The sequence below is a fragment of the Adelges cooleyi genome, unplaced genomic scaffold (genome assembly GCF_023614345.1).
Source record: "Adelges cooleyi isolate 19-005CV unplaced genomic scaffold, UGA_ACOO_1.1 ACOO_flye_CR_arks_rails_tigmint_CR_PRNA_23, whole genome shotgun sequence".
NCBI lineage: Eukaryota > Metazoa > Arthropoda > Insecta > Hemiptera > Adelgidae > Adelges > Adelges cooleyi.
This window is the reverse complement of record NW_026095893.1, coordinates 15,195,395-15,215,199: the sequence shown is the minus strand read 5'-3', so window position 1 is coordinate 15,215,199 and position 19,805 is coordinate 15,195,395. Positions and strand designations below refer to the sequence as shown.

The window sequence follows — 19,805 nt, the reverse complement described above, 5'->3', positions numbered from 1 at the left end:
ATAACCACTGCGGTCCTTACGGAAAATCGTTATCACAAATTGCTAGCTTCATACTCGTCACTATACGGTACACTGTTGTTTGTTAAAATTTTAGCTTTATCCTTTTAACTTATAGTGAAACAGTTTCTATCGTTTATGCTCGTGTTGTGGTTTTCGTCGTGACTTTTACAGTTAGTCTTGCCGTTGTAGTTAGTTTATTACTTGGCTACACCCGATAATTATTCAGATTGACCGGTACCATCGTACCACCGCAGTTAAACACTTGTAGTTAATCTTTTTGGCGTTTAAGTATAATAAAGATTAGAGAAGATGAAACTAGTCGACAATGTAGTCCGTAGCTTTAAGGTAGCTAAAGTGTATCGTGAAAACACTGACAAAATTAACAGTTTTGACTTTTCTCCGGCCGGTGACTACATCATATCGTGTAGCGAAGATGATCAAATAGTCATATACGACTGCCAGAAAGGTGAACTGTCTAAAACTATCAATAGTAAAAAGTATGGTGTTGATCTCATTCACTTTGCACACACCAAAACTACTGCTATACATAGCTCTACCAAAGTTGACGATACTATCAGGTATATCAATTATTTTTGTTTTTATAAAATATTATCAGTTATCGTTATTCACATTTTTAAACAATTTGTATTACCCATTTTAAGTATTCTGTAGATTCTATAGATTCTGTAGATTTTAAAACACTTAATTAAAGTATTTAAAAATAAATATTTCAATATGATTTAATTATTTATGTTGTAAAAACAATTAAAAAATATTTTCAATATTACATTTTTAAATATAAGTTTTGAAACATTGAATTTGTGACGAAACTTCATAAAAAAAATGGGAAATACCTTTATACCGTATTTTATTAACTTTGTATAAATTGAGTAATTTTAATTACTTTTGGTTTTACATACTGTTATTTACAAATTATATGTTATATATTGAACCAATAGATATCTATCACTGCATGACAACAAATACATTCGTTATTTCACGGGACATACCAAGAAAGTCGTATCATTATGCGTATCGCCTATTGAAGATATGTTTGTATCTGGTTCCTTGGATAAAAGTCTAAGGCTTTGGGATTTGAGGTCACCAAACTGTCAAGGGTATATTAATGTTCTTGGACGACCAGTTGCTGCTTTCGATCCAGAAGGTTTAGTTTTAGCTGCCGGTATTAATTCTGAAACTCTTAAATTGTTTGATGTCAGGTATGTAAAATATGCTTAATTTAAGTGTAATTTATGCTTAATTTCTAAAATTAATGTTTATAATTATTTATAGATCATTTGACAAAGGGCCGTTCATTACAGTTAAGTTACCACAAGAAAAAGAATGCGACTGGACCGATCTCAAGTTCAGTCAAGATGGGCGCACTATTCTTATACCCACAAACGGGTCATTAATCAGACTTATCAATGCTTTCAACGGCACCCCTATGCAGACATTTACAGGTCATTTAAATAACAAAGGAATTCCAATCGAGGCGTCATTCAGTCCTGACTCCCAATATATATTCAGCGGCTCCACAGATGGCCGTATTCATGTGTGGAATGCTGTTAGTGGCTATAAGATATGTGTTCTCAACGGTGATCATCCGGGACCAGTGCACTGTGTAAAATTCAATCCTAAGTATATGATGATGGCTTCTGCATGTACAAATATGGCATTTTGGTTACCATCATTGCTTGACGAAGCAGCCAGTTAAATATAAAATGGTAAAATGTATATGTAATTTTTGAATCAACTTATCGATGTAAATAAAGTTCAATTTATATTTTTTCACAGTCAGAAACATTTAAATTTAATGTTACATTTTTTACATTTTTAATTAAAATATTGGCTACAATTAATCTATTCTTTCTTTTAAAGATTCGAATTGTTGTACTTGTGTTTGTATATTTAAACGATCATACTATTATGTTATATTATTGTTGATGTCTTTTTTTTTTATTTTATTGTCTAATAAGTTTGTTCTTTGTAGGCCTTAAACATTCTAAGAAAGTGTTTGTAAAAAACATTGATAAAATCAAGTTCAATAATATTGGAAAATATTAATTACAATATTGTTGCGGTACAAAATATTTCAATACTGTATTTTTAACAATTTAAAGGCCACAGCTGTACCATTCTATTTATGATAGTATTTACGGTTTATTGAATTTGTAATCGTAGTTAAAATTTAGTTGAACCTATAATATACATTTTGTGAATAATTTATTCGAAGTTGAGGAGTAGAGGTAAAGTTTAGATAACTTATGGACTATGGTCTATTAAATACCTTTATTAGTAATTATTTTCACAAATAATTAAAACATAATTCAGATTTTGTAATGATCATTTTATATTTATATCATTTTAAAACTACAGTAAACATAAAATCATACAAATTTTGAATTGAATTAACGATGTCAACTAGTACATTAAACAAGCAAACACGCTAATAATTTAAGTTTTTGTATCATTTTTAAAAATTATAATTTTAAAAGACAAATAAGAAACTGGATGACCTATTTAGTGTCTCGCCCAGTTTTGAAAATGTTAACGTTAAAAATAATAACATCACTATATTATGTTTTATTATTATTATAAAGTTAAAATGTAACATTTTATAATTTTTTGATATAAAAATAAGGGGAGAGGGGAGTTTTTATGTTAATAAAATATAATGTTGAATTATTTTGTTGAACATAAGTGGTAATGATTGGGCGATATGTACACGGTGCATTGAACATTGTAACGAAGTAATATAAATCATAATACTAATATCATCATGAAACTATTATAACGAAATACTAGGGAAAATAATACATAGTTAACTACCTTTCTTTTATGATAGATTCAAAAATACCATCTCGATTTTTTTTTTTTAATAGTAAAACGTTTAAATTTTTAAGTCACGAGACCAATTTAAAAGCGTTCATATTAATACTATTGTAATTGGTGTTCGTATTATGAAAAGTATAATATTGTTGAAACGTCTGTCATCCTGTAATAGTCAAGTTTCCTTTGCTGCCTTTGCTGATAACGCCTTTTTGTTGACAATCGCCGACCAGAATGAACTCCACGATTCCAGGATTTTTTGATTTTCTGATACGGTGTTGCATGCTAAATATTAACAGTAAAAATAATGTTTAAGTCAAAGAAAGTCTAGCTTAGGATACTATTTGCCAAAATATGTCGAATGATTATCACTATTTACATTAAGTACCTGTATTAAAGTGTAGGTTATAGTTAAAACCAAAAAATGTCCATATATTAAATTAATAATTTATTTTCAATTAAAAATAACGGCTTACTACCTATAACTGTTTTTTTTTAATTCGAATTACTTACCTACTATTGTTATACGTTAAGAAATCAAAAAATACTGAGCACCCTTTTCAATCAACACATTAAACTTACCAAACGCTTTTCTTCATGTTGACGAATTCTGCTAAGCCCGGTACTTGTTTTGAGACGACAGTCACACATTCTACTAAGTGTGGAACTTCCAATAAAATGTCACCCTAAATAAGACAAATAAAAGCAAAGAGCATAACTATTCACACACCGAAATATAAAGTGCCGACTTCATGGGCAATTCTGGAATAGCTACTCCATATTTTTTGATAAGTAATCTATTCTAGGGTGGGTATTAATATTGGTAAATTACTAATTTTTCATTCAACGGTTATTGCTCTCACCTTGCATGTTTCCAGTCGATCGGACACTCGGATCAATAAGAAACCGTCTAGTCCGTCGGTCATGTGCAAACCGGTTATTTGTCGTAAGGGAACTACATCTTTGTTTTTCTGGATCTTGTCGTTCTTCTCCGCCAGCATCAGAGCGTCCTTCGTGATTGCTAGTATCCTCGGTCTAGGTTTGTACCCTCTCCTGTCGAATTTCGTCACGCACGTAGCGTACTTTCATTGACAAATATATATTTTGTGTTAGGTATATAAATCGGTCGTACGAAGATATCGTCGGTTTTAACGATAAACTCACTAGATATTCCGCGGCGGCACCCGTACTCGATCCGGATGACAATGCGCACAACTTGAATCCCGTGATCACATTGTGGCGGTCTTCCCGAAATCCGTAGCACACGCTTTCAGGGTAAGAAGCTTTTTTTCCTACTCAAACACATATACGTACGTTTTAGTTCTTTGGATGAGAAATACATATTAGCATGTGAAGCTTATTTTAATATACAATAGCATCAAATGTATAAGGCATATTTTAGATATATAAACAAATCTCGAGGGGTGTCCAATAACACACAAATTGAAATATTGATATGATTCATGGTTACAACTATACTTATAAACTGCTACCGTCGCGTCGGCTTCTCCTTTCTCGTCGTTCTGCCTCCTTGCCATAGACTCTCCCCCTCCTAATTTTCCTTACATTTTTCTCCTTTCCCGTGGACTTTCCTCCCTTTTACCCGCTCTCCATTCATTCACTTGGGGTGGACGTTACTTAGGTGTTGCCGAACATAAAAAATTACGATGGAAATAGAGAATAACTGCCAATTGTTCTTTTTAGTTGAATTGATAAAACAGAAAACATGGTGCCCTTTCGGGACGCCTCGCCAGTTCATAAAAAAGCAACACTATAGATAGTTCTAAACTTTTAGACATATCATTGTCTGAAACATAAAATTGAAATTCTTTACACCCTGGTCATTCAGGTGGTACGTATAGCGGATGAAGAAAATGTAAAAGGAAAACAACCTAACCTAGCCTGAAATAAACACAATGCGCACCGATTTATCATGTCAGCAGTAAAAAACGTAATGAAAACACGATTAACCGACCGATTGTCGCAGGTGACTATGATAAAGAAAGTGGTCTCAAATGAACAATAAATGGGGTAACGGGTCTCATAGCAAATATTGCAAATAAGCTATAAGAGCATAACAATATTTTCTACTGTAATAAAACTAGGAGAATTGTTCTGGAGCCCAAAGGATGCTGCACCGAAATTACAAACACCAAAGGTTTGTGAGGTTCAATGTTCCTATGGTTATTCTCATACACAGCACAGACAGGAAGAGCCAAAGAATAACGTACACATGAACACAGGAGCAGAAGTCAGGGGAAGGAGAGGAGAGACCATGGAAAGGAAAGAGAACAACGGGATAGGCAGCAAGAAAATAATAGCGGGGGTAGAACACGTATCGGCATATATAAACTACGACTGCAAGATGATCGCTTCAGTTAACAGGCAACCACGGAACGGACAATACGTAACCAGCAAGCAACACAGCACTGAAGATAGAAAATTACATAGTTACATACAAACATACAAACATACATACAAGTGAAGCTAATATAAGCGTGTTAATGAAAGGCTTCCGAAACGTTAGCAAGGCCACAATTTGTATATATAGTTGTAAGAATGGCTTACATGAAAATATCTCAAACAACATACCTTATAAAAACTTCAGTCAGTTTTTAACATGCAATTTATTCAATGTCAAAGATGAACGACGACCATTTCTAATTTTTATCAATCTGTCCTTAAGGCCAGTTTTAAATTAACAACAGGGTATAATGATAAACTAGTAAAATGGCACATAATAAATTGATTTTATTACATAGGCCCATCAACAAGCCAACTTTACGATATAAATCCGGTTTTCTATTTATTAATAGATGGAAATCCGGTAAGACCCCTTTAATGTATAAATTGAGCCTTTTTTTAAAAACTGTGTTACCTACTTGTTTTTAGTTTATTTTAGTACAACATTTTGAACATGTCACACAAATAAAAAAAAATCGTATAATTACAATTAAATAAAACTTAAATCTACTAATACGTTTTTTGTTTTTTAGTGGGGTTTATTATATTATTAATATCTTATTTAAATTAATAAAATTTGTGACGTTTTTTAAAATTGAATCGTATAAGAGACGTCATAACGACATTATTAGTTTAACTTAAATTTGAATATAGTTTTCTTATAGCTGAAAATTGATAGTTTAGCTGATGGCATAAAACACAGTTAACGACATTGATTGGTGAAGTTAGGAAAATTTTAAATGGAAGTAGTACAATTTTATTTTTATAAAAGTCTAGCTGCTCGATAAACATTTAAATTTTTCTATGGTTTGACATTAGATTGATCCCATACTATAGTATTATATATATTTCGTCACTTTTCGACGTTTAATAACTTCTTTTGTCATTTTGAAAACAACGTAAAATGTTTATGTGACATTGATACAAAAGGTTTCTGTTGTAATACGTACCAACGTATTGCTTAGCTTTTTGAAATAAAAACAATAGTTTTATGTCGACAAAGTAATTTTGTTCAGGCCATCTAATTGTATATTATATAGTTATAGTATCAACAACATTAAATTAATTAAGGTTTTTTATTAAATTCATCGAGTTTAATATAATATGTAAGTTAAGTAACTTATATATTATTAAATATTTTAATTACAAGTAAAATATTAATAATAAGACTTCAGTATTCCTTTTTAGTATTTAAGTATTATTAGTTAAGATTATGCTAGTTTTAACTTTTTACTGAACTAGTTAAATTTAAAAAAAATATTAAAACTCGAATGGGGTATTATATTTACACTAACAAGTGTAAATACACGCAAGGTGTGTAAATAGTGTAGTTATATTTAGTTATTCTATTTTGGTTGTAACTGATTTTATTACAGAATTACATTTCTTACAATTTTGTTTAAGGTTTAACAATTTGTTTTCTTCAAATCTAAATTCAAAACACGAATATTAGTTTAAACATTAACAGTAATTATAATACAACAAGCACAATGATAAATGAAGTTGATTAACGGACAAGTAGTCTATTTAGGCAATTAAGACCGTGAGAAATATTGTTGTAATCTCCATTAATTATGTTATGATGTGTTATAAAATAAAATCTGGTATAAACATCGAAGTTAAATTTTGGTTATTTAAAAGGAACGTTTAGTATTACAAGATAAAAATGTCGATAAACAACAAATTGTGGTCTTCTTAAATGAATCGATACATGGACCTTTTTATCTTCTAATAGTCAATAAAGTATGTTTTTTATGTGGTCAGCAGGGAATACTAATTAAAGCGGCTATTCTGATTTGAATAAAATCAAATTACTTACCATTAAAGATTTCAGATGCGAGAAGTTTGAATTTCAGTTGTTCGTGTAGCACCGGGTTTTTAGCCAGCTTCAACCGGTAAATTCGCGATAACCACACGCGGTGGAGCCGTTTTATGTGTTCAAAAGCCTATAAAGATATAATTCAAAGATTTCAAAGATATAATTCCAGTAAACGTCAATATGATTAACTAGGAACCAAATTACATTATAGTGATCTATAATACACTTGACGATTAAAAATCTAAACTATTATGCACGTTTCAATAGTGTTGATTATGGACAACACGTATATGGCTACGAATTCGAGTTTAGATCCAAATCGTTAACAAATGAATTTATTGAAATACGATTACTTTCATGAAGATTATGCGTTGTGACTCACTTCAGAGCAACAGGTCGGTGGAACTGGGTACGGCTTGTTGGACAGCAAATCCTTGGGCAACGATTCGGATAACGCGACGAGGTATCTGGCTCGTTTGTATCCAATAAACCGGCGATTGTACTCATTGGGCGGTCCATTCCGGGTGATAAATCCCTTGATAAAACTGAAAACAAAGACAAAACAAACGCGAAAATAATTACACACGTACCGCGAAACCGCGGCCGAAATACTTTCGAATGATCGCGATGGTGTTTAACATTTTCCGGTATTTCCGGGCGGCCAGAAATCGCCTGACATTTTTCTGTATCAATATTACTCGTCCTGTAACGATTTCATACTCTTTGATTTTCAGCAACCGCCTGTGTCGCTGCCGTCGCCTGAACGCCCTCTGGCACCGCGTGGCCGCGATCTTGAGCAGCAAAAACCTCTTGCGAGCCCTGTATCCGCGCCACGACTTTTGGATGATAGTGGCTATTGCGTTCTTTTGTTTCTGGAACCGAGCTTCGATCTCGAACACCGTTTTCGGATGTTTAATCAATATTTTTGTCCTATAAAAATAGTCACGATCAGCTAGCTTAAACGGGTGCCCGTTAAAACATTAACCACAGCTGTTAAGTCAAATAGGGCACGCGCACTTTCCGATTTTGTATTCCTTGTCAGTAAAACCTATGTACTGGACCAAGCGACGAACGGCGTCAACGGCATCAAACGTATAGTTCCAGTGAGGCCATGTATCCGGACACAGACATTTGTATCTCTTGAGAAACGACGCAAACAAATCACGGAACGCAAATCCTGCTTTTCGAATCCGCAGTATCTCTCCCAAACCTAGAAACGTTACCTGGTTCCGGACCAGTTCCCAGTCGAATTCGTCTGAAATCAATGATAACCGCAAAAGGTTTATTCTGTTTACTGAAATCTTGGTAAAATTTCACATTAATACGATTTGAAAAACATCCACAATTTTATGCATTCAAGGGTTTTTATTTCGACTACGCGTAACCACTAAAATATATTTCTCGCTGGCAAGGTTTTCCTAAATATTTGTTCGTTACAATCAAAGTTCACCGCCAAATAAACAATAAGTAAAATCTATGTGGTGTACCACAGTGAAGCTGATCTAGCTTACCCGGATCCTTGTCCTCGTTCGGCTTGATGCATCTTATGTACGACGGTTGTTTTGTTACTAACGTTTCGATGAGCAGGTTCAGACTTTTCTTAAACTGCTTCAGCGTGGTTTCTGGTATTTTCTTGTTCGGGGTCTTACAGTCCGAAAAAATGGTCTGAAACCGCGTTTTAAAACGACACGATATTATGCGAGTACTCAACTAATAGCGATAATTCATAACTGTCAAATATCTATATATGATTTATATGTTAAATATTTACAGTCCGTTTTTAAGAGGTTGTATATTTATGCAATATATTTCATATAGAGGCGGATTAACTGAGATTTCGTGTGAGACTAGGTATCGCAACACTTATAGAATACGTTACCAATTTAATAATTCGATAAAGATTCTGAACAAAAATGTTGATCTCATCATATTTACTTGACATAAACTTATTAACTTTAAATACAATATTTAGTTTTTAAGATTGTTTTTTTAATTTATAGGTAACCTCGGTTTATATTAAATAAAAAATCGTAAGAAAAAACGGAGTGGCTAAATAAAAGAATAAATAGTATACAAAATGCAACTACATTTCCTAAAATGCCTATCACATCTTTAAATTGATTACCAATCGGTATGTAGGAACTAGGAATCCGATCGTTTAAGAGTAAAACCAAAAAAAGACAGTTTGCAATATATTCTCCTAAGACAATCAACTGATAAACGTTTTTGATGGTTCTCGTACATACCTATTAAGCGAAAGCTAAAATAAGTCAGAATAATCAGATCAGAATAGATATAAATGATAAAATATTGGCAAACAAACGAATATGGGTTTTGTATAATATATATTATTATTGGTTCATTCGTAAAAAAATTGCTTATATTGTAAAAATTTTAAAGTATTTAATAATTTCATTAAAAATAAAAATAGTAAAGTGGGTTTGTAGCGTAGTGGAGACGGAGAATATTAGGATGGGGAAGGTCACTGATCGATATGAATTATTATAAATAAAAGAGATAAAATAACTTTCAAATGACAACAATGGGTTAAAAATGTATTTTTGTTATTAGGGTGGATACGAATAAGGTTGATCGTTGGTCCAAAATAATTGTCAAAGTTACCCTTAAATCGTAATTAACAAAATAATGAAAATATTTTACAAGACCCGTTGACCTAGAAATTTACTACGGTCAATGTGTAACTTTCCCTTTTTTTTGGTATTTCCTTAATAAAAAAAAAAAAAAGATTGATTACATATTTTTGAAAAAATTGTATACGTTATATTATGTTATGTTTATTAGATCTAGCTCCACTCTATTTTCAGATCTTAATTTCTAAAAGTTTGCAGGAAAAAGTAAAATAAAGAAAATGTTGTCCCCTTTCTAGGGGAAAGGGTTTATGATTTTTTTTGGTTTGTCAACGTTTATCGGTAGTACTATTTGATGGCGAACCTTGACGATTTCATTAGTAGATTTGGACATGACTTGGCTTAAGTCACCGAACAGCGGGTCGTTGTTTTTCTCTAAAAATTCGGAAGCATCATATCTTACAGTGCCAGCAAAATGGACTATTTCAAATTCCTGGTAAATACAAAAAATATATATTTCATAATTAGAATATATTATTAAGAGTATAGCTGAATAGCATTACGAATAATATGTTTTGTAAACTCTATTTTTTTTTTAAATATCAATATAGTTCAATTTGTATGAGGCCAACATGATCAGTTATAAATTTGGATTTTAAGGTCTTCTTATAAGGTAGTAAAAAAAATTAATTATTTAGTATTTACCCAGTTGTCATATAAGATTTGCTTGAGAACCATTTTCATTTATTTTAAAATAATCGCGATTTATTGAAACTAATGCATTTCCCTACCATTATATTATTATCTACTTAATTAATATGTTATAAAAGTAATAAATAATATTTTAGCTGCATTGCAATAATTAACAGTGAATGCATAATTTTTCTTTAAAGCGTGATTTTTAAAAAAAACTTTAGACGTGAATATTCTCAAACCGCCACAGATATGTTTTGAGTTGTGTCTATAAGAGCAAATGAGCGATAAATGATTTGGGCAGGTTGAATGATAGAAAAGAAATAAAATAGAAAAATGGGTTGGATAGGTAAGAGTTCGAGGGTTTAAAAGTAGAAGTAGGCCGAGAAGAAGTAGGTGGAGGTTATAAATGAAGATGGATATGGTCATGGCTGGACGACTTTGCAAATAGATTATATTATATTTATATAAATTGTCAACAATAAATAAAATCACGAAATTTGTGTTTTTAAAAATGTAATGTTTGTTTTATGTACTCAATAAATGACTAATAATGTTAACGAATCGAATTGTTATGTTCTTTAAAAATATTTAAAATTGTATTTTAGTTGGAATTTTGTGCCCTATTTAATGAACGTCACTTACCTATTTATTTTCAATTGGAAGTCCCCAAAATAATGTATAAACTTCTGATTTTAATCGTAAAGTACAGTTATTTTTAATTTTAATTCATTATTCAATATGGGAATAATTTCTAAATTATTGTGTATCCATAACAAGAGAGATTTAATGAAAAATGTGCAAATATGATCTAATTATTCCAATATTATTGAAAACCTTGTTTTGTCTTCTCAGTTCTAACAAATATTGTTTTATAAATAAGATTAAAGCATCAATAGCTATTGCTGACCATTGGAGATATGGCTTTCTTTTTTGTGCGCAGGTCCGCTAACTGATAACACGTGAAGTACTCATGGTCTTTGATTCGCTCCGCTAACTCGTGTAAAAACGTCCCATTGGAAGCGTCGGCCCGTCTTAAGTTTTCGTCGTCCAAACACGATATAATCCCTTGGAATTGGTAAACAAAGAAAACGACATAGCATTAGTTGCATATAACAATTAAGTAACAAAGGATCATACCTCGGTTTCTGTCTTCGATCATTTCGCATATAATTCCGTTATCAAAGTACTTGACTGGTGTCCATTCGACTCCTTCGTTCAGGTATTCATCTTGTTCCGCTTTCAGAGTCAGGTCAACAAAAAACTTTTGCATTTTTTCGTTGCAGTAGTTTATACAGAATTGTTCAAACCTTGAACGTTTTAAAAAGTGATTGCAGTTTTTATAAATTTAATAAAATGTTTTGTCTATAGAAAGAAAAAGCTAAGATCGAAAAGTTAAGATTCTAAAGAATATTGCAAACCTAAATAGCAAACTATCAATTCAACTAAAAAAATATTATAACATTATATTATATCCATCTAGATTTTCAGATGTATGGTACCGAGTTCTGTAACTTAGGTCCTGCTAAGGGGTTAGCTATAGCTTTAGGTTAAAGCTAATAAGTTTATATTTGGATTAGTTGTTAAAGATCTACTAGAACCCTTGTCCTCTAATGAAACATAAAGAGTTTAATGCTAATTTGTCAAAAGTTACTTGTTGTATTAGATTGGCCTTTTTAAATTAAAGATAATTTTTAATAATATTACTCATGAACAGACAGACTGGGTTGGTGTTTTAATATATAAGGATTTTTGAATCAACAGTCGAACATCGGTTGAGATAGGCGAATGCGATGCGATATATGTTTTATGTCATTATTTTTTAATAAAAAATGTTAATTATCTACAACCTAATAAATAAAAGATTTTATTGGTCTTAAATTCTGCTCTGTGAAATTATTATGGGATGGGTGCACTTACCCGTTGTTTTGTAAAATTTCGAAGCCATAAATGTCGAGTATACCGATGGATTTGGTTTTGTTTAGTCGATGCCTTCTCTTGAGAACCGTAGGTGTTGGTTGAAGAGTTTTGTTTATGTGCGATACGAGCCATTCAAAAAGTCTGCTGTAAATGGCTTTGGCTAGAGCGTCTCTGGCATAGTTTGACGTTGCCACATCTAAATGCGATCGGATCACTTCTCCGTTCGCTTCTATCGTCTTGTTCAGCAGTGCAAAAGCCAAGTCATCTTTTGGCACACCAAGTAGCTATAACGAAAAAAGTTCGATTATTGCAACAGTCTTATACAATTCATGAACATTTTACATTAATAATCACGGATAAGAATTAACGCGGTAATTTGTTAAGAGTTAAGTATATTATATTATAGTCTTAGTTATATTAGTAAAGATATAAAATCTACTTGAACCCTAAACCATAAAAATTATACACTTCTTGCGTACACATGTTACGACAACGATGTCGTCATCTTCAGCGCTAACAACAGACTGAGACCGATTACGGGCGAACATCTCCCTCTATACATATATACAAGGTCATCATACCGGGTGTGACGTCACACCGGAAATGATGTCTCATTGTCAACACCTTTTATAAATTTTAATAAAATGTTTTGTAATGGACTTAAGTCCCAGTTTAACAAATTTTTCCTATTATTTAACATTTCTATTGCTTCCCTAATATTAAGTTCTTTAGAGTTATTTACATTTTTTAGTAATTTTACTGATTTGATACTATGATTAGTGTCCAATAAATGTTCCGCAACAGGAGATTTGTGTACTTCTTGGTTTTTGATGTTCCTTATGTGTTCTTTAAACCTAACCCCAATATTTCTTTTTGTTTGACCTACATAACATTTAGCACACTCTTCACATTGTATTTTATAAATCCCGGATTTTTCTTCTTCCCCTATTTTATCTTTGGTACTACCTAACAAAGATTTTAAAGTAGTACTTTTCGATGCGACTAGAGTTACACTGTAATTTTTAAAAATGTTTGTTAACCCCTTTGAAATACCTGGAAAATAAACCATACCCGATCTAATAATTTTTTCATTATCCCTCCTACTGGGCGTACTGGCTGTCCTAACTTCCCTTGACCATTTACGACAACATCTTGTCGTAAAAAAAAATACTTTTTTATAATTTTATTATTACTTTGCTAAGAGGTGAATGTCTTATGATTTTTTGTGGGTAGTAAATATTCTATTATAGTATCCTATTGACGAAGTATGATAATATTTAATGTCGATATTAAGTGTTATTATTGTGTATATTATGGTTTCTAAACTTCCATCGAAATGGTTAGATCAGAATTTAAGGGTCTTCCTGGTTCATAGTTTGCTAGATTCTTACACTATAGTCTCGAAATTTACATCGAAGCGTTTGACGGTGATTAGATCATTTTCAGATTAAATAACTTCCTTGACCTCACTTTACAAACTAAAGACATTTTTTATGTAGACATATGTCGAGTTAAATACCTATAAAAAACGGTAAAAAAGACTCTCTGTTCATTTTTTTAGCGTAGACGACTTTAAAAGTATTATTAGTTATTTTACCAAATGAGCCTAAATGTGCTATGATAGACGTGAAGCGCAAAGAGTCAAATTTTGAATGTAACAAAATTGAAAAATTTATAACATCGGGTTACCTAACCTCAGCCGCTATGCGCGTGGTACCGTCGTTTTGGATTTTGGATTTTCCTTCATACTCATTGACAACCAGATTACCCAAGTGCAAAATACTAGCTACGATTTTTAACACGTCCATTTTCTCGTTTAGGTCGAATTCTAGCACTTGAAGAGCCTTCAGCGTTTCCTTGTATTTGATGGCATCGTCGTCGACCTGCTATGACAAATGTCTGGTTAGCTCAGTGAAACATTAGTAATATTGTTTTTAGCATTTCGTGAGTATAACTAACTTCTTTTTCTGGCTGGTTACCGTTAGCGTGACCGCCTGCTTTTAGGTACACATAATCGACTCCCTTGTCGATTTCAAGTAATTGAGTCAACCATTCATCGGCTCCGTTAATCAACTGGTAGAATATATGATAGTTTCGTTCATGACATCTGTGTTTTACAACCCTGGATTTCTCTAGCAGATAGTTCAAAACATTTCCACCGACCGGTCGACCCTTTAATATTAATACACTATTACTACGACCCGCACTTTAATATTGATAATCTGTCATGAGAATCTAAGAGTTAGGTATACGATTTTAAGAACAGAAATGATAAATAAAGGTGACGTTAAATATCATATGCCATAACAGTGTCACTTTACTACAATAAAACTATTTTAACTAAAATGTATGAGTTTATGATATAAATATGCAATAAGTAAGTATTGGTAGAATCCAAAAATCAGCTCATTAATTAAGCAATCAGCGTTATTTGATTTGTAATATTATTTGGGTTTAATTAACATCAACCAGCAAAATATAGTTTAAAAAAAACTTAAAACCTAAGTTCAGGAATAAAAATAAATCAATTAATTCAAAGACAAAATTTGAATAATTGATTTATTTTTATTGTTTATTTAAGTCTAAAAATGTTGACGTCATCATAAGATAAACCGTTTAACCAAATTGAAGAGTATATATGATTTTTTTTACATTTTTAAAGACGAATTAAAGTTTTAAAATGAAGAATATATCTTAAAAAAATATTATCCTAGTCATGTTTCATACTAAGTAACAATAATGTCCTGAGGGTTTTTATTTTATAAAGGTGATGATAGAATTTTAAACTTTGTGTTTATATTTAACACGAATAAAACATAATTTTTAACAATAGAAAACATAGATTTTTATGTAAAACATTAAAAAAATAACCCTTTTTTAGTCATTTAAACCAAAAAACTTTAGTTGAACCTTGGTTAGGTGTTCGATGTAATGTACTAATTATTTCAATAATTAGTAATTTATGTGTAATGCACACAAAAATGCATTCGAGCACCAAAGTTGAGTAACACACTTAAGTTGCATTTAAAATAAATATCAAAAATTGTAGAGATATTTGAAATATGATTGAAAATGTCATGTTGATTTCACATAGAATGGCCCAATAGAAGAAACGAAATACTTGTAATATTAATGGGCTCATTATTATACTAAAACATCCGTGTACTTCCCATTAGTACGCTTACTAAAAGATCAAACTGAACGTCCATGTATTTTCCGAATCTGCTGGAATTGTCGTTGTTAGTGGTCTTAGCGTTTCCAAATGCTTCTAAAACCGAGTTGGACACTATAAGTTTGTCTTTGATAGATTCAACACCGCGTGACGCTGTAGCAATGAATTGTAGTACTCTTTTAGACGCTTCCGTTTTCCCAGCACCGGATTCACCTAAATCAACATATTAATACCTGATAATAATTATTGCGTACCTAGATAAGTAGTAAAAAATTAGCTATAACATTTTTGACTAGTTGTATAGTGCAAAAAAAAATAAACAATTGTATATGTTTAAAACTTGGATGAAAAAGCGATATTTATAAAAAAAGGACATTGGACATAATATTTAAAAATGTTGGTTTGGTTAAGATAGATTACACTGTTAAATCCATTGACCATTGGCATTGTGTGTACTTTAAAACACTAATGATTGATGATTTCGGTTGTCTATGGATATTATGGTCAATGATTTTGTCTGTTCTAAACAGACCATATAAAATATATTGAAAGCACGATTACTGAATAGTATTATGATATATAATAATAAGGTAAATATTAGCAATTATTTTTCTACAACAGAACTTTTTACCTACTTGAGAGTTTTAACATTTATCAGTTAAATTATATTAATATTCTAGGTTTTTTTTCTCTAAAAGTCCAAATTTTCTATTATTTAGCTACATACGAAGCAAAGCGATTTCCGAAAATTGAAGATTGATGATGATAATATTACCTATTATTACTCATCTTATACTTACCGGATATCAAAATACATTGTTCGCGGTGATATTCTTTTAATGACTTAAATGCGTTGGCTGAAGTGGCATATCTAAAAAATGTATAAAAATGTTTGATCAGTGTTCTTAATTATTTGATTGTATTTTATACATTTTTTATTTTTTTATAATATTGTACTGGATTTTCTTTTACGAGTAGGCTGTTAGTTGTTACTACAAAATGATATTACAGTATATAAAGAATTCACTGTTCTGCACTTAGAAAATATGTATAGTACACAAAATTAGTGTCTGATTTAACAGTGATGGGGGGGGGGAGGGGTTTGAATGGGTTTTTTTTTAGATTTTGTAATTAGAAAAATATAACTTTAGTAAACTTGTTCTTTTCTTTTAAATATTATGCAATTAAGCTTCTGTGAAATTTACCTCTCTCTTAGAATGTAAGAGTATTCTAGGTATTATTTAAGACTTTGATGATATTTAGGCCCATTACTGCCCAACCTTAAATCTAATACGTACAAAATGTAACACTTACACGTGTGGCATATCTTCAACATCATTTTTGCTGTAGTACTGCATCATTAATTTTTCGCTGTATATCGGTAGTGGCTTGTAGGGATTTACACTCACCAGCACGTCGCCGATGTACGTCTGTAGAGTATAATGTTGCGAATAAGATTTTATTCAGACCGCGTTGTTAAATGTATTTATTTTACAGTATTCTTAACTGTTGTACACATCAAACGAGTTATAGTTCGCAAATGCTGAGGATTTAAAGGGATTAATATCTAATGACACGTACAGATGGTTACTAAGTCATCGTTAGTGGGAATTATTATAGGAAACTATAGTATGAAAGTAAATTAAATTTAAAAAAATTGTTTGTTGACTATCCCAAATACATTAAATTTTTTAATTACCAACATATTTATAACTAAGTATTCACTTAATATGCGATTGCCAGAGCCACTGCAAGGCATAGGTATGTTGCTTAGGGTAGCATTTCACAGAGGTGGTAATTTTTACAAATAGAAATTGTTTACAAATTAATAACTGGAAAGGCGGCAATATTAGAGTTAATCTAGGTTGAAATAATGTCTAGATTATAATGTATCATTATAAGTATCCAATACGTACAAAAACGTTATGCCTAATGAGAAAATTAATTATTGCACATTTATAAAGTACTTATATTAAACTGTAATTCTATCATAGCAGTAAATATCTGGCGCCCCTAATAACTTTTAAAACTATTTCACATTGAATGCATTTAGTGTTGAATGAATGTACACAAGATTAAATAATTAATACTTGTTGTTTTACCATATATTCATACCAAATTAGAAATAATTAATAATTCACATTAAAAAATATATACAGCTGTACTTATAAAGTAATTTAAACTAATCACTACATATTCATGTCAACATTTGATTTTCAATTTTTACTTTCAATATAACCTCGAGAGTCTTTTTTCAACCTCTTTGGCTCATCCAACCACACTTTTATTCTTATCACCACATCTTCTTCAATTACTGTATTCTCGTGCATGATTGACGACAAAACTTCTCACTCAATTTCTCACTACTTAAAAATATTACATATTCAAAATGAACTGTTTCATGCAAGAAGTGACGTAAGTCCATCGAGACATATTTTGTGTAAATATATATTAAAGCACAGAAAGAAGATGCCGCTTTCTGGCCTACCGTCGCACTGTATAATAGAAATGAAAAAAATTAACATTGTGTTATTACATTTTTTGAAGCATCAACTTGTTCATTACTACGAAAACAAAATTTGTTTAATATAAAAAAATAAAAAGACTGGTATAATACATATTTTTTGCATACTTTGTAAAGGATTTGCTACATGAATGCGTCTAGACAGATATATATTTTATACACCTTGAATGACTCCGGTGTACTTAAACGAAAGCGTTTACATACTTCATACCTACCAACGGAAATAAAGGAATAATCATAATAATAGTAACAATAATAATTTTAATATGACAAACGACTATTACGCGTATTATCCGGCATTACCGGAGGAGCCTATATGTATACGTTTTACACTTCACTCGGAGAGGCCGTTTTGTTTTATTGCATAGCGAAAATGCGGCTGACGATCATCACCCTAAACGACCGACCAAGTCCCATTCCAGGTATCATTTTTTATTGGATATATAATAAAAATGAAAATCCAGAAAACCCCAAGGCACAGCCGATAAACAGTATGCGCACTCACGTTTAAACGTTAACGCTTATGGGCATCCGTTTTTCTTAAGTACAGTCGCCTAATCGTCGGGTTCAATACGACCGGAAATCTAAATAGAAACCTTAAGTGTCAATGAGCACGCCTAGTACTTCTTTTCAGAAAAGTAAAAAAACTTTTTAAAATCTAGATCGTTAAAAGACCTTATTTAAAGCCAATAAAAACCGCTATCTCATATGCAATCTATACATCTATAATCAGTAGTTATTCTGGCAGATAATCCGGCGGGATTTAATTAAAAACAAATTTTCTAGCCGGTGGCGTCAGATTTCTAAAGCAAGAGAGTAAGTATTTAGATTAGCTGTTATACGAGAGAATAGAGTTGAAGATGTAGAATTAAGTGTAGTTGGGTTGAAGGGTGTTGTCTGACACAAAGGTGCCATTTAGATTTTAGAGTGAAATATAAATCAGAAATTAACTAAAATTTGAGTGACTTGAGTGACTAATAGTGATAGTTGGGCATACGAGTAATATATTTGATTCGATTATTCGAAAATTGGGATCAACATATAGTTTACATTTTAAATTTAACGCTTTTGAATAATTCAGATTTGTATTACTATTCACATCTAAAATATTTGAATTCAAATTTTCAAATAACACTATAGTGACTATGTTAGACAGAATTAGGAACTTATAAAATACAAGAGGCAGTTTGGGAGTTGCGTCAATAGCAAAAAAATATTGAGATGGAGTGAATCTAAATGTTCTATTAGTCGAAAAATACCAGCATTTGCTCAACTGCAAATCGTAACATGACCCCTAGGTGTTATTTTGTTTAGTGATTAGTTATAACCCGAATTATTCTTAAACTGTTTTAGGATATTTGACTTGTACAAAGTTCGTTTAGGTACATAAGTGTAAACCAATTGGAAACTCACGTAAATCAATCCTTTGCGGAGTCTTTTTTTTAAATTTCCGATCAACTGGTTTTCGTCACAGTTGTTGAGCAACACCATATTGGCCACTCCGGTCCCAGCCATCGTTCCGTAAGCCGCCACCGCCATATGGTTTAAACACAATTAATCTGCTTTCAAGTTCTACTGTAAAATTGTTTTCGTTTTATGCTTTCGACGCCGTTTATGTGTACTACACGGCCCATTCGCTCTTGAACAGCCAACTAGTAATTGTTGCTTTTTTTGTTTGTAAATAAACCACTACCTTAACTAGTTTAATGTTATCTGCAATATTAATCGATTTTTTAATAATCATAACACTTAAGTACAATGTATATTATTGTTGTTGTTTGATGAATAATTGAA

At 31.5% G+C, this 19,805-nt stretch overlaps 2 protein-coding genes across 2 annotated transcripts; one reads left to right on the top strand and one right to left on the bottom strand.

Annotated features, from left to right (window-relative positions):
- The first annotated feature begins 41 nt into the window (after window positions 1-41).
- Window positions 42-2,688, top strand: LOC126836097 (WD repeat-containing protein 82). Its single transcript, XM_050569134.1, has 3 exons — window positions 42-578; window positions 960-1,220; window positions 1,294-2,688. The coding sequence occupies exons 1-3, from the start codon at window positions 310-312 to the stop codon at window positions 1,715-1,717; spliced, it is 954 nt and encodes a 317-aa protein (XP_050425091.1). The 5' UTR covers window positions 42-309; the 3' UTR covers window positions 1,718-2,688.
- Window positions 2,250-19,550, bottom strand: LOC126835915 (unconventional myosin IC). The gene is made up of 19 exons (XM_050568795.1): window positions 19,425-19,550; window positions 16,802-16,917; window positions 16,288-16,358; window positions 15,501-15,700; window positions 14,275-14,487; window positions 14,010-14,198; window positions 12,316-12,599; window positions 11,536-11,705; window positions 11,306-11,463; window positions 10,067-10,195; window positions 8,626-8,779; window positions 8,132-8,369; window positions 7,727-8,044; window positions 7,497-7,659; window positions 7,115-7,241; window positions 3,997-4,124; window positions 3,696-3,914; window positions 3,415-3,518; window positions 2,250-3,117 (listed from the first exon to the last, which is right to left on the bottom strand). The coding sequence occupies exons 1-19, from the start codon at window positions 19,548-19,550 to the stop codon at window positions 2,994-2,996; spliced, it is 3,231 nt and encodes a 1,076-aa protein (XP_050424752.1). The 3' UTR covers window positions 2,250-2,993.
- Between the last annotated feature and the right edge of the window lie 255 nt (window positions 19,551-19,805).

Coding starts and splice junctions, on each gene's coding strand:
- LOC126835915 (XM_050568795.1), bottom strand. CDS start 19,550: ATGGCGGTGGCGGCTTACGGAACGATGGCTGGGACCGGAGTGGCCAAT. Junction 11,464..11,535: donor GATCGAAGACAGAAACCGAG/GTATGATCCTTT, acceptor ACCAATTCCAAG/GGATTATATCGTGTTTGGAC. Junction 3,519..3,695: donor ATCGACTGGAAACATGCAAG/GTGAGAGCAATA, acceptor TGTCTTATTTAG/GGTGACATTTTATTGGAAGT.
- LOC126836097 (XM_050569134.1), top strand. CDS start 310: ATGAAACTAGTCGACAATGTAGTCCGTAGCTTTAAGGTAGCTAAAGTG. Junction 579..959: donor AAAGTTGACGATACTATCAG/GTATATCAATTA, acceptor TTGAACCAATAG/ATATCTATCACTGCATGACA. Junction 1,221..1,293: donor CTTAAATTGTTTGATGTCAG/GTATGTAAAATA, acceptor AATTATTTATAG/ATCATTTGACAAAGGGCCGT.